Consider the following 14,925-nt stretch of genomic DNA (forward strand, 5'->3'; position numbering starts at 1 on the left):
CCACTGCACTCCAGCCTGGGCGACAAGAGCGAAACGATGTCTCAAAAAAATAAAATAAAATAAAATAAAATAAAATAAAATAAATAAATAAACCAAGGGAAAAGAAAAGTTGCTTCCTGCCCTGGAAGTGCTTGCCATGAGCCACATCTGACACAATGGGAGGACCATCACCAGTCAAACATCCGTGTGTGCGATAGGAACTTGCCAGTCATGTCTCTCCATGTCCCCAGATGAAGCCACATGTGAAAATTTTATTTTAGAGCTAAGAGTTAGAAAAATAATTTGATTCCCCCAAGAAATAGGTATATTTTTTTCTTCATGGACAGTGAGAATATAACTGATTGTATTTTCCCTCTTTGCTTTGGCCAGCAGGAAACTCAAAGCCAAATTTGCTGCTGTAAAAGAGTAGTTGTGTAGGTTCCTGCTTATTTGTATTTTTATGTTTCCTATAGTACCATCCCTCTGGTAATTTATATTTGTCCTGATGGTTTTCAAATTTTGATTGAGATGTTGCTGTTTTATCAGGTATATTTCCTGATGGTCCCCTAAATCCTTTGTAAACGTGTCAAGTAGAAATACACTTTTTGCGAGAGCTATAAATTGCTTAGCATGTGCTTGGATGGATTATTAATCTCACCCAAAACACAAAGGTAGCAGCACTGGCATGGGTTATTCTGGGGCTCACATCCAGACCTGGTAACACCCAGCTGAGTCTGAAGACCTTTGCCTGAGCCCTGGACTCCATTTGGTTAGAGGAAGTGAGAAGGTGGGCTGGGGACCAGGCGTGGCCATTCCCACCATGCAGAACTGCTCACCCAAGCTTCATTTCTCCAGTGCACTTGCAGAGTCTGGCCAGAAGATCAGCCAAGGACCTGCAGAAAGATTCTATTCTGGTCAGAATTCTCCACCCACAGTTCCAGCCTTGGGCTTTGCATTGCCAAATAGGCAATCTTCAGAGCCAGCCGGGAGCCACACTGGGGAGACGCCTTTCAGACCCACCTTCCACCCTGCTTTCTGCCACTGTTCCTTTATAGAGCGCCTTCCATCTGCCGCGCAAGGTGTCTGTTGCTGTCAGGATGCTCTGAGATCTGTGAACATCTCCTTCAAAGGCAGTAGTGATGAGATGATACTTCCAGGGGTCTTTACATGTTAAAAGAAGGCCTTAGGAAAGGGCACAGTTTAACCCAAAAAAGGAAGAAGGCTGAATGGTGACATTTCAGGTCTCATAGTGTCTGGGTGAGGAAGAGGTTTCTGTTTCACAGGTGGGAGGGAGATGTGTGATTAGTGGGGACAGGGAACCTTGCCAGGAGCCATAAATGCTTCTGGGTGGGTCTGCAAATAAATGTGATGTGAATTTGACTGTCAAGCAAGCGGCAAGGGGTGGTCATGGAGAGGGAGGACTAGGAAAGGGGAAGGGGTCAGGGTCTTGCTCCTCCCAGCCGAGGGCACTTTCTCAGTTCCTTCTTCCTAAACCTGGACTGTTTCTCAGGCCTCCCGAGGAGGCTGCTCCCTGGGTCCTCTCTGTCATGAGAGCAGGAGCATTCCTCTCCCAGGGATCGCCATCCACGCTCAGCAAACCACTGTCCCCTACCCTGGGCAGAGAGCACCTCACAAGGAGAGCCTGGAACTCATCTCCCTCTGCCTCCTTCTTCTTCCCAGGGAAGCCCTATGGGGCGGATGACTTCCTGCCTGTGCTCATGTATGTGCTGGCCCGCAGCAACCTCACGGAGATGCTTCTCAATGTGGAGTACATGATGGAGCTCATGGACCCCGCCCTGCAGCTGGGGGAGGGTGAGTCACCACCCCCTGCCCATCAGGTGCATTGCACACCCCCAACTCAGCCATACCACGGGCACGCTAGTGGTCCAACAAGCACCTCCTGGATACCAGACTCCCGCTGAGCTCTGGACCCATGGATGCAAATGTGAATCCTACACAGGTCCTGTCCTGCGGGAGCTCACAGATTAGGGGGAGAGATGAGCCAGTGAAGAGACTGTGCCACTTCCACGTAACAAGTGCTGGAATGGTTGGAATCCCAGAAGGCATAGGAGCATGTTACCCAGACTGTGCAGTCAGGGGAGGCTTCCTGGAGGAGGTGACATCTGAGCTGAGCAATGAAAGAAAAATACAGGCAGCTGATTAAAAAAAGGGGGAAAGGCAGTCTTTGTAGCAGGAACAGCAGGAGATAGTAGTATAAAAGAAGTGGCTGAAGTGGCAGGCAGTGCTCACAGTAAGAGTCTGAGAGACAGTGACAATCGGTTCTTAGACAGGGGTGACCCCCAGGGACTCTCGGCCCCTTGCTCATAAGCCCTGGGTCAGGACCTCCGTCAGCGGGAAGTTAATGATATGAGTAAGAAGCCCTGCACTCCCCAATAGGATGAAGGCAGAGATGTGGTTTGGTCCACCCCATGCTCAGTTTCCCTTCCCCTTTCCCCCTTCCCACCACATCCTTCCACCCACTTAGCCTCAGCCACCCATCCACCAAGAATTTCCTGAGGGGAAGCCAGTCCAGATATCAGCTCTGACGGAGCCCTGACTTCCCCTCTGAGACATCAGCCTCAAAGGAGGGAACCATCCTCCCAGGCCCTGAGGGTCCCCCTTGGGCTTTGTGGTTCTTGAGATGAGCAGACACTCTTTGCATCTGTTTGCATTTTTTTTTTTGCATGTTCCAGTCTCTGGCGTGATAGTTTGATGAGATAGTTCTGTGAGTTGTTGACAGCTCAGGGGGAGCATGTTAAAGCCATGACATTCACTGTCATATATAACTTTGGCTTGTGGCACTGGGACCTCTATATCTACTTTTTTTTTTCTCTGTGGTTAAAAATGTCCTGTAATGGGAACAAGTTATCTTCCAGGAGGTCCAGGAATTCAAGAGAAGCCAAGGTTTCTTCAGCAATGGTTATCTGCTGCCCAGTGTAGCCATCTATCCATCCATCTATTCATCTGTCCATCCATATGGTCATCCATCCACCCATTCACCTACCCATCCATCCATGCATCCACTCATCCACCCAACCACCCACCCATCTACCGACTCACCCACCTCTCCATCTATCCATCTATCCATCCATCCACCCATCCATCATCCCATCATCTATCCATGCATCCATCTACTCATCGAACCACCTACCCATCCACATATTCACCCACCCACCCATCCACATATTCACTCACCCATCCACATATTCATCCACCCATCCACATACCATCTACCCATCCACCCATCCATCCATCCACCCACCCATCCGTCATCCATCCATCCATTAACCTATCCATCCATCTATCCATCCATCCATCCATCTATGCACTCATCCACATATTCACCCAGCCATCTACATATCCATCTGCCCATCCACCCATCCATCCATCCACCCACCCATCCGTCATCCATCCATCCATTCACCCATCCACCTACCCACCTATCCAACCATCCATCCATCTATACACTCATCTACCCATCCATGTATTCACCCAGTCATCCACATAACCGTCTACCCATCCATCCATCCATCCATCCACCCACCCATTCATGCACCCATCCATCCATGCATCCACTCACCTACCTAACCACCCACCCATCCACCCATCCATCCATCCATCCATCCATCCATCCACCCATCCGTCATCCATCCATCCATCCATTCACCCATCCACCTACCCACCTATCCATCCATCCTTCCATCCATCCATCCATCCATCCATCCATCCATCCATCCATCCATCCATCTATACACTCATCTACCCATCCATGTATTCACCCAGCCATCCACATAACCATCTACCCATCCATCCATCCATCCACCCACCCACCAACCCATTCATGCACCCATCCATCCATGCATCCACTCATCCACCTAACCACCCACCCATCTACCTATCCATCCATCCATGCACCCACCCATCTGCCCATCCACATATTTGCCCACCCACCCACATATTCATCTACCCATCCACATATCCATCTATCCATCCACCTACCCATCCACTTATTCACTCACCCACCCATTCACATATTCGCCCACCCTCCACATACTCATCCACCCATCCACATATTCATCTACCCATCCACCTACCATCCACCCACCCACCCACATATTCACCCACCCACCCACATATTCACTCACCCACCCATCCACATATTTGCCCACCCTCCACATATTCATCTACCCATCCACATATCCATCTACCCATCCACCCACCTACCCAATCACCCACCCATTCATCTACCATCCATCCATCCATCTACCCATCCACTCACCCATCTACCCCTCCACTCATCCACCCACCCATTTATCCATGCCAGACACATGGGCTGTGGTGTAGAACAAGACAAGTAAGGCTGATAGCCTTGTGTGAATGAATTAATGCTTCATTCTGCATCCCACATTTTGGGACTCCTACCTCATCAGGCCCTTGTGGGCCTTCTTCCTTGGTTTCCCCAAGGAAGGGAAGCTCTCAGCATGCACACAGAAGAACCACAGGCACGGTTGCTGAGCAGGAAAAGGGCAGGGACATCCTTGGGCTAGCAGCCCTCTCCTATGGACTTGCATCACCCACCCCAATCCTGCCATGGCCTCCTGGGATCCTTCTTCCTGTTCCCAGAAGCCTAGGGGATTTGGGTGAGAAAGAGAGAAGTTCTTGAGACCTGACAGCATGTCAATTCTGGGCTACTTCAAGTATTTGGAGGACAAGTCAAAGTACGAAAAAAGTTCATAAAGGTCCTAAATAGTTCCTGACCAAGGCTGCCTGCATGCCCTGCATCCAGCCCTTTTGCCAGACTTGAGTAGGCAGAGTCCTCCACCCCACCTCTGGCCCCATAGGGAGGGCAGGGGGCACAGTGTCCCTCCTGGCAGCCCTGTCTGACCAAGGCAGTGTCACACCTCACCCATGGCAGCTCCAAGGGCCAGAGGACAAACCCACACCACACTGTGCACACCACCAGGGTTGGGGGGAGCGGCGTGGCACGGACACATCCCTTCACCTCTCTCTGCCCTACTTCAATAGTCAGGGTGTGGGAGGTACAGCACCTAGGACAGCCAGCCTTGCAGGCGTTTACCTGTGGCATCGAGATGACCTTGGGGCTCTCCAGCGAGGACAGGGGTTTCCACCTTTCAACAGCCTGGACCCTTCATCTCAATGGATCTGGGTCCCAGGGCAGAGGGGCACGGGTGAGGTGGTGTTTCTGAGTTTCCCTGGCTTAGCCCTCCTGGCTTAGTGGGGTGGTGATGCAGAGGTACCTGATTGCCTCAACCTCTGCAGTGCAGGTTGGGAGGGAGCCTGAGCCCTGACAGAGCTCAGAGATGCTTAGGGTGGGAGATGGGGGTTCCCAGAATCCCCAGACTCTTGGGAACTTAAGTTGCTAGAATCTGAGAGAACTAACACAAAGTGGAGTAAAAAGAGCAGTCTGGAGGCTGGATTTGGGGCTCAGTTCTGCCTCTGACTGACTGGAAACCCTGGGCAAGTCACCTAACCTCTCTGGCTCGCAGAAGTGAAGACATCAGGCTAGATTGGTAGTTTTCAAACTGTCTGGGTGCTCTTGTATTCTGCAGAGGTGGCTGGGTGTTAGTTTGTTTGGGATGCTTAATAAAATACCATAAACTGGATAACTCTGGAACCATGGAAATGTATGTCTCTCAGTTCTGGAGGCTGGGAAGTCCAAGATCAAGGCACCAGCAGACTCAGTGTCTGGTAAGAACCCCAGTTTCTGGCTCATAGATGGTGGGTTCTTGTTGTATCTTCACATGGCAGAAGGGACAAGGCAGCTCTCTGGTACTTTTTTTTTTTTTTTTTGAGACAGAGTCTCTGTCTGTCACCCGGACAGGAGTGCAGTGCTGTGATCTTGGCTCACTGCAACCTCTGCCTCCCAGGGTCAAGCAATTCACCTGCCTCAGCCTCCCAAGTAGCTGGGCTTATAGGCCCATGCCACCATACCTGGCTAATTTTTGTATTTCAGTACAGACAGGGCTTCACCATGTTGGCCAGGCTGGTCTCAAACTCCTGATCTCAAGTGATCTGCCTGCCTCAGCCTCCCAAAGTGCTAGGATTACAGGTGTGAGCCACCATGCCCAGCTGGCACTTCTTCTATAAGGGCACTAATCCCATTTATGAGGGCTCCACCCTCATGACCTAATGACCTCCCAAAGGCCCCACCTCCTAACACCATCACATTGGAGGTTAGGATTTCAACATAGGATTTGGGAGTAGGAGGACCTGAACATTCAGACCTTAGCACATGGGGCAGGATGAGAGATGGAGCTGGGCCCTGTCTTCCTGTGTTTCGCAGTTCAGGTGAGCAAGCCATTCTGTGTTCAACAGAAAGCCTGCAAGTCGGATTCTGTGCACCTTGGGACCTTCAAATTCTCTCAGCCTGTTCCATGTGCTGCAGTTTAGCAAAAGGATCCCACTTTCCTTGCAGCAGGCATGTGGGGCAGGAGACATCAGGGACTTGTGCAAGGAAGGGCCTGAGTGCCGGCTTGCTGGGACCCCTGCCCCCTTTCTAGCCTCTCTCTTGTGTTCCCACTCCCCCCACCCCCCCACCCCCTGCCCCCGTGAAGTCATGGGGCAGACAGGTGACCCAGGCGGCTGCTGGGCACCTGGCTGGAGCCAGCCCAGAATCCTAACCTCTCCTAAAATCCTGGCCAGGCTGGTCCCAAAAGTGCCCTCATGGACCCCTTTGCCCATGTCCCTTCCCTAGTCTGCCTGAGAGCTGGCCATGCCAGGCTGGTATCTTTCCAGGGGCAGTGGGTTTTTCTAATCAATGCATTCGCCCAGGAGAGAACAGCCTGCTCCAAAACTCACGGTGGGGCCGCCTGCCACCTAGTGGTCCTGGCAGGCATTTCATGGCCCCGAGTCAAAGAGGGAAGTTGGCAGAGAGAGCGGCCTCACAAAGAAGCCGGGGTCCAGCAGGCAAACGTGCAGCGGCAGGGCTTGACTGCTCCCCTTTCACCCATGAGGGTGAGACACCCCCAGAGCACCTCCCTGAGGCCTTGTAGCCACCATGCGTTATTCACGCATTCTGAGGCCCTGTACTTCACACATAATCATTTCCTTTTCACAACGTTATGGCATTTGCAGATGAGGAAACTGAGGCATAGAGAGACCATTAGCTCACCTGAATTACAGGGCTGGCTGCTACGGTACAAAGACCTAGATCCTGTTCTCTGACTCCAAAACTGAAGGTTTACAGTCAGCACACTGCACTCACCTCTCCATTCCCAGCCAGGAAGACATAAGCCAGACAGGAAACAGGACGACTGAGGGATGCCAGGTAGAGGACATGGACTCGGCGCAGCTAGGGCTGGGGGCACCAGAGCTGACTTCCTGGCCTGGGGCTTTAAACCCAACTTAAAATGGAGATAAATAAGTAGTTTAGTGGTTCTTATTAGGGACACCAAGCCAACCTCCATGGTAGCTTTAATTTAGTTTTTTCAAAAATGTCTGTTATTTATTTTTTTTTTTTTTAATTTGAGATGGAATCTCACTCTGTCACCCAGGCTGGAGTGCAATGGCATGATCTCGGCTCACTGCAACTTCCATCTCTCAGGTTCAAGCGATTCCCCTGTCTCAGCCTCCAGAGTAGCTGGGATTACAGGCATGCGCCACCATGCCCAGCTAATTTTTGTACTTTTGGTAGAGACAGGGTTTCATCATGTTGGCCAGCCTGGTCTGGAACTCCTGACCTCAAGTGATCCACCTGCCTCGGCCTCCCAAAGTGCTGAGATTACAGGCGTGAGCCACTGCGCCCAGCCATCTCTTTTCTATGCTGCTATGAAAGGATGGGTGATCCTGTGGCCCTAAACCCTTTTATCTTACCCCCCCCCCTTACCACCTACTGAACCGGGGTGTGAACTTGTCCCATATTGGCTGTAGAATTGGTGCAGATGTGTGGGCCAGCTTCACCCAGTGTAACAGTTAGGAATGCTTTGGGCTGCACGTAACTCACAAAAGTAACTAATAGTGGCTTAAGTCAGAGCAAGGAATTGGTTTGTCTCTTGCATCAAGAAGTCCAGGCTAAGCACCTGGTAAGGATGGCATTTTGCATCCAGGGAACTATGGACCCAGCTCTTTCCATCTTTCCTTAGCATGTGGGCCTTTGGCTTTGTGTCTGTCACCTCTGATCAGAAGACAGCTGCAGTGACCCCACTACCTCTGGGTTCCAGGCAGAAGGAAGGGTGACAGGCAAAAACCCTAAGGGATATATCCACTGAGTCTGTCTCTTTCAAAGACTTTCCTGGAAGCCCCACCCAGCCTTCCACTTACATCTAAGGCACCACAGCAGAGTCTCCTGCCTCTACCCAAGCTGCAAGGGAGTCTGGGAAGTGAGCATTTCAGCTGATGTTACTTCCCCAAATAAAAGCACAGTTCAGTTAGGTAGAAGGGGGAGACGTGATTTAAGTGGGGCACTAGCAGAATCTGCCTTGTGTCAAAAATCATCATCCTGGCCAGGCACGGTGGCTCACGCCTGTAATCCCAGCACTTTGGGAGGCCAAGGCAGGTGGATCACTTGAGGTAAGGAGTTCAAGACCAGCCTGGCCAACATGGTGAAACCCCATGTCTACTAAAAATACAAAAAGTTAGCCGGGCGTGGTGGTGTGTGCCTGTAATCCCAGCTACTCAGGAGACTGAGGCAGGAGAATCGCTTGAACCTGGGAGGCGGAGGTTGCAGTGTGCCAAGATCACATCATTGCACTGCAGCCTGGGCAACAAGAACGAAACTCCATCTAAAAAAAAAAAAGAAAAAAATCATCATCCTGGCACTGGAAGGGCTGGGCAGAAAGGCCTGTCCAGTGGCGGGAAAGCCCAAGGAAGCACCATGGAGGTGGGCGGCGCTGGAGACCAGAGAGACCAGGGTATCCAGGGTCTCCTCGCCCTCCTCTGGGCCCTTGATCTCTCTATGACCTTGGCCAAGCCACCTTCCCTCTCTGGGACTCGGTTTTCTCTCTCTAGAATGAGGGGGCTTAACAAAGTTAGTATTTCTCAAACCTTTTAACCAAAGTCCCAAACAAGCTCAGGAGAATGAATTTGTAAGCATCGTGTAAAATATTGCCTTTTATCTTAAAAGTTCATGAAAATGTTGCAGTCTGAAGTATCTCAAAGCTTAAATTACTTTAGGAAACACTGTGTATTAAGAATATGTGTGAGGCCAAGGCAGGAGGATCATCTGAGGCCAGAAGTTCAAAACCAGCCTGGGCAACATCGCTAGACCCCTTCTCTACAGAAAATTTAAAAATCAGCCTGCAATCGCTTGAGTCCAGGAGTTGGAGGCTCCAGTGAGTTATATGTGAATTAACTTAAGAAATGGATACATAAATGATTCAAATTTTATACTTATTTAAAATCTTTAAAAATTGCATGTAATGGTATAACCATAATTAAAATTTCCTCTCCATCTTTTTAAAAATTACTTTAGAACAGATAATGCATTCACATGGCTCAAAATTCTAAAGCATATCAAAAGCTCCTTAATTTATAATGAGGTGGTGTCCTAATAAACCCACCGTAAATTGAAAATATCTTAAGTTGAAATGCATTTAATCCACCTAACCTACTGAACATCATAGACTAGCCTACCTTAAACATTCTCAAAACACTTACATTAGCCTACAGTTGGGCAAAAATCATCCAAAAGCCTATTGTGTGTGTGCCAAAAATCAATCACACAAGCTGGGCGTGGTGGCTCATGTCTGTAATCCCAGCACTTTGGGAGGCTGAGATGGGTGGATCACCTGAGGTCAGGCATTCAAGACCAACATGGTTAACATGGCAAAACCCCGTCTCTACTGAAAATACAAAACTTAGCTGGGCGTGGTGGCAGGCACCTGTAATCCCAGCTACTTGGGAGGCTGAAGCAGGAGAATCACTTGAACCCAAGCGGTGCAGGCTGCAGTAAGCCGAGATCGCACCACTGCACTCCAGCCTGGGCGACAGAGCAACAGAGCCAGACTTAGTCAAAAAAAAAAAAACCACCTCACACAAAGCATATTTTATAATAAAGTGTTGAATATCTCATGTAATGTATTGAATACTGTACTGAAAGTAAAAAACAGGATGGTTGTATGGGTTCTGGAAGCATGGTTTCTACTGAATGTATATCACTTTCACACCATCATGAAGTCAAAAAATCATAAATGGAAGCATCGTAACTCACAGACCATCTATATGTGATACACACACAGTGAGAAGTCTCCTGCCCACCCTGTCTCCTGACCCCCCCTTTCCCCACACTGAAGGTATTCTGTTTCTGTCTCTTGTGTATCCTTTAAATTTTTTAATGTTTTAAAAATCATTTTTTAAATAAGCAAGAGTTTTGTCCCCAAGGGGAGCCAATGAAAAGTTTTGAGCAGGGCCCAGACAGCTCAGGGCTGGACTCTAGGAAACTTTCTGAGAGTGGAGGGTGGGCATGCAGTTGAGCTCAGCTGTTGAAGCAGGTGACCCAGGCAGTGGTGGTGGGCGGGGCTTGGAGGAGGTGGGTGGGGCAGGCCAAGCTCCTTGCCTCTGGTGGGTGGAGGCCGTCCTAGCTCAGGTTCCACACCCTTGTCCACGCAGGTTCCTACTATCTGACCACCACCTACGGGGCCCTGGAGCACATCAAGAACTACGACAAGATCACGGTGACCCGGCAGCTGAGCGTGGAGGTGCAGGACTCCATCCATCGCTGGGAGCGCCGGCGTACGCTCAACAAGGCCCGGGCCTCCCGCTCCTCCGTGCAGGTGAGGCCTGGGACTGAGAGTGGGAGGGGCCCGATGGGACCATGTCCCAGACACCATCCCTGCGGCCTAAGGAGCCGTGACATTGCCTGGCTGTGCCAGCCGCCCAGCCCTGCCTTAGGGGAGCAGTGAGACTCCCCACACCAGAGGAAGGGCCCCCAGCCCCTGCTGCCAGCGTGTGTCCAGGACTTGGGTGCATCTGGAAACGTATCAGCAGGCGTCGGTGTTCTTGCTGGGCAAGCAGGAAGGGTGTGGGAGGAATGAGACACACCCATAAGTCCTTAGCGCCTCCTACAACCCAGCACCCTACAAGGGCTGGAGATGGGGACTTGTCATCGCAGTCCCTGCCTTTAAGGAGCCCACAGGCTGATCTGCAGCCTTATCCCTTAGTCCCTGGACACATGCAGCAGCTGTCAAGGGTCTGCGTAACCCCCACCAACCCAGTGACCCACCCCTCCCCATATCTCTCTATACAGGTTCAGTATTCAAACCAGTCCTGCCCCTCCCCAAGTCCATCACCCCACCCACCCCCCAGGCTGTATCAAATCCAGCTGCCCCCAGTTCCCCAAACATGCCCAGCCCAGTTCACTGGCTGCTCAGCCTCTGCCCTCGCTGGTCAATCTCCCCTTCTTCACTGGCTGTCACTGCCCATCCTTTAAGACGACTCCATTTCTCTTCCGATAAGCCTTCCCTGATACACACACACACACACACACCGTTTCCCACAGGCTGGGTGGGGTGCCCTCCTCTGGGCTTCCTGCAGTCTCCCCCTTTACAGTGCATATCACATCCTATCATCCTCTGCATATGAAGCCATCACCTCTGGGAGGGCACAGCCCATGGTTCACATGCCTCAGGGGCCCAAGCCCAAGGCCTGGGACAGAGCGGGACTGGGTGTGTAAAAAAAGGAGAGAGTTGGACCAGTGAGCCAGGCACATTCAGAGCCGGGAGCAGCTATGCAGACTCACTCCCCTGACACCCAGAGCACACCAGTCCTGAGCCCCACTCCTGGCTTTCAAGATGATGCATCTACAATAAGCAGAGCCCAGGCCTGGGAGGCAGGAGGCTTGAGTTCTGGACCTGGCCCTGTACTAACTTGCTGTGTGACCCTCAGCAATCCCTGCCCCACTCTGGGACTCAGTTTCCCTGCCCAATGGCTAATCAATTTAATACCTGACTCTCTGGGGAGAAAACAAAAGCTCTGATTTTAGTTTCTGTCCATTTCCATGGTGTGAGCCCTCCATGGCCAACTTCAACTTGGCATCACTGAATGTGGAGCTGGAAAGAAATGTATGCGATTGGCTCTCCCCGGCGGGTGTGAGCCAGCTCCAGCACACCTCTGTTCCCATCCCGTCCCAACACCCCGGCCTCCCACGGACTGTAGGGACACGGATGTTCTTGATCCAAGCCTGGCCCAGGCATCCCGTACTTCCTGCTTCCACCTTAGGGGTTCCTGATGCTGAGTCAGGCAGAGCATGGGTGAAACGGACCACCCACTGTTGGGGAGAGGGAAGCTTTGGGGGGGACCCTCAGCACCACATCTGGGATCTGGGGAGGGCACTACCCTCTGCCCCCTCCCAGTGCCTCCTCTGTACCCCATGCCTTGAGGGGTGGGCACCCTTCCCTGGGGAGGGAAGCCCAGAGCCGGACAGTCCCCAGCAGGTGGATAGTGCCCTGAGAGGCCTAATGGAGGACAAGGAGCCCTAAGGTAGCCACTAAGACGGAGGGAGTGGGCCGGGCTTTTCCCCTCCTGGAAGAAATGGGCGGTCCCCGTGAAGCTCTTGACAGGAGCCCGGCCCCGCCTAAGCCCTAGCCACCATTGGCCATCACGGTCTCTGCGATGCTGGATCCTCAGCCGCTTCCCGCGCAAGTCTGCTGTTCCCAAGCCGGCCACAAGGGGACAGCCCCGCGCGCAGCGTCCCTGCCTGCAGCCCTGAGCCCCGGGGAAGGCGAGGCCGCTCCGGGCTGGAGCTTCCAGCACCTGCTCACCCATTTCTGGTAGGCGGCCGCTATCCCCACTTTACAGCCGAGGCTCGAGGAACCAAGGCCACACAGGCAGTGGGAGCGGATTCAAAGCCCGGCAGGTGTGGGGCTGGGTCCCCAGGGGTGGAGGACGGCGGGCGGGCGCCCTGCTCGTGCTGTGAGTGCCAAGCCCCAGCCCGCAGGCATCGCCTCGGCCTTCCCGTCCTGCACTATGGGTGGGACCTTCCCCACCCGACTGCGCCCAGCCTCCTTCACCCGGTCCCCTCCCGCTTTACCAAGCCCTACCCCACGCAGCTCCTCAGAGCCCCAGGGCCCTTGCAGCCCTACGGGGCTGGACTGTGCTGCCCGCCCGCACTATGGGATGCCCGGGGCGGGGGGGGCCTCGCGTCTCCCTTCTTGTCTGTGCTGCCCTCTGTGCCCAGCATTGCGCCTGGGGTGCAGGGAACTCACCTGGAGTGGGGGAGGGAATGTATGAGTGAATGAATGGTGGGGAGCCTGTGGACCAGCAGCCAGGGGGCGCGCTGGCTCCTTGTTGGAGGGACCCCAAGTCGCCTCTTCATTCATCTCCCAGAACGGTCGACCCAGCTGGGAAGCCAGGCAGGGAAGCCTCTGCAGGCTCACGGCAGAGACTGGAAAGGCGCAGGTGCCAGACTCACAGCCCCTTCGGCGCCCGCCACCCGCTATCCATCCAGGGAGGGGCCTGGGCCGGAAGAGGGTGCCTGGAGTCACAGGGCCCCGCCGTGACCGCAGGCCCTGCGTGTCTCCGCAGGACTTCATCTGCGTGTCGTACCTGGAGCCCGAGCAGCAGGCGCGGACGCTGGCGTCGCGGGCGGACACCCCAGCCCAGGCGCTGTGCGAGCAGTGCGCGGAGAAGTTCGCGGTGGCTCGGCCGCAGGCGCACCGGCTGTTCGTGCTGGTGGACGGGCGCTGCTTCCAGCTGGCGGACGACGCGCTGCCACACCGCATCAAGGGCTACCTGCTGCGCAGCGAGCCCAAGCGCGACTTCCATTTTGTCTACCGGCCCCTGGACGGTGGCGGCGGCGGCTGGAGCCCACCCTACCTGGTGGTGCGGGAGCCCAACTTCCTGTGAGTCCCTCCCGGGGCGCCTTCCCTCACCCCCAGGCGCACATCTGGCTCCGGCTCTGGCTGCGCACTCCCGACAGCGACGTCCACGCAGCACAGGGACATGGGCCATTCCATGACGTGCCCAGGCCAACAGGACAGTTGCCAACTGTCCTGTGTCGCAGGACAGTTGTGAAAATAACATGATGCGCGGCCAAGACCACTTCCTGAGGGCAAGTCATAGCACTGAGACACTGAGAGGCCATGTTCTTCATGAGACAGAAAGGGAAACAGACTCAGAGAGGAGAGAGGCGCTCCAGGCCGCTGCAGCCAACAAACCCGCGCCCTCTTCACACGCAGCTCCTCAGGCCATTCCCCATGAGTCCCCCACACCCACCCCATCCTCGGTCTTTGCAAAGACGGGCCCGAGCTTAGTTTCCCCAGGACTGGCCGAGGAAGGGGCACTGGCCACAGCTGCTCCCCGCGCCCCTCAGAGTGGACCCAGCATCTCAGGAGCACCTCAGGGTGTGGGTTAAGAGACAGGCCTCCACCCCTGCACCAGAGCCTGTCCTTAGCTCCCAGTGCCCCCAGACCCCGCAGCTCTGTGCCCCCCAAGAAGTAGCCAGACACACGTCGGGGCGCCAAGCAGGGCCAGCTCCATGGACCCATGGACAAGCCCAGCCCCGCCTCAGGGAAAACAGGGCCTTTCCCTACAGGACACGCCCCAGAGCTGTGGCAGATTGCAGGAGCCATTGTGTGGGGAGAATTTAATAAAAATCCCTTTTGAAAATGACCTTTCCTTTTCTGAAGGGTCTGGAGCTCTGCACAGCCAGCCCTGCATTCACAGCCTCACCTCCTTCCCAGGTGGCTTCAGAAGACCCTCTCTTTGCCATGGGGATCCTGTCCTCTGCCAGAACCTGTGGCATACTCTTAGCCACCCTCAGCCCTTGGGACCCTGGGCCCTGTCTGCCCCTCAGCCTCCCACCATCCTTGGTTCCCATCATTCCCAGCTTAGGATCAGAACCATCTGTCACCTCTCCCAGAGATGCCATTCCCTGTAGTCTTTGCCTGGTCAGCTCCTATACATCCTCCTCCAGGAAGCCTTTTTTTTTTTTTTTCCCCCCGAGATGGGGTCTCGTCTCATTCTGCTGCCCTGGTGGGAGTACAGTGGTGT

General features: G+C 53.6%; 1 protein-coding gene across 2 annotated transcripts in view; it reads left to right on the forward strand.

Annotated features, from left to right (window-relative positions):
* RIN3 (Ras and Rab interactor 3) overlaps positions 1-14,544 on the forward strand; it is a 184,185-nt gene extending 169,641 nt beyond the window's left edge. For both annotated transcript variants that reach the window (XM_025392754.1, XM_025392755.1), the window contains 3 exons: positions 1,660-1,791; positions 10,546-10,709; positions 13,459-14,544. In XM_025392754.1, coding sequence (XP_025248539.1) covers positions 1,660-1,791; positions 10,546-10,709; positions 13,459-13,779 — 617 coding nt within the window. In that variant the 3' untranslated portion in view covers positions 13,780-14,544. The remainder of the gene's footprint in view (positions 1-1,659; positions 1,792-10,545; positions 10,710-13,458) is intronic.
* The last annotated feature ends 381 nt before the right edge of the window (positions 14,545-14,925 follow it).

The sequence above is a fragment of the Theropithecus gelada genome, chromosome 7b, assembly GCF_003255815.1.
Source record: "Theropithecus gelada isolate Dixy chromosome 7b, Tgel_1.0, whole genome shotgun sequence".
Lineage (NCBI taxonomy): Eukaryota > Metazoa > Chordata > Mammalia > Primates > Cercopithecidae > Theropithecus > Theropithecus gelada.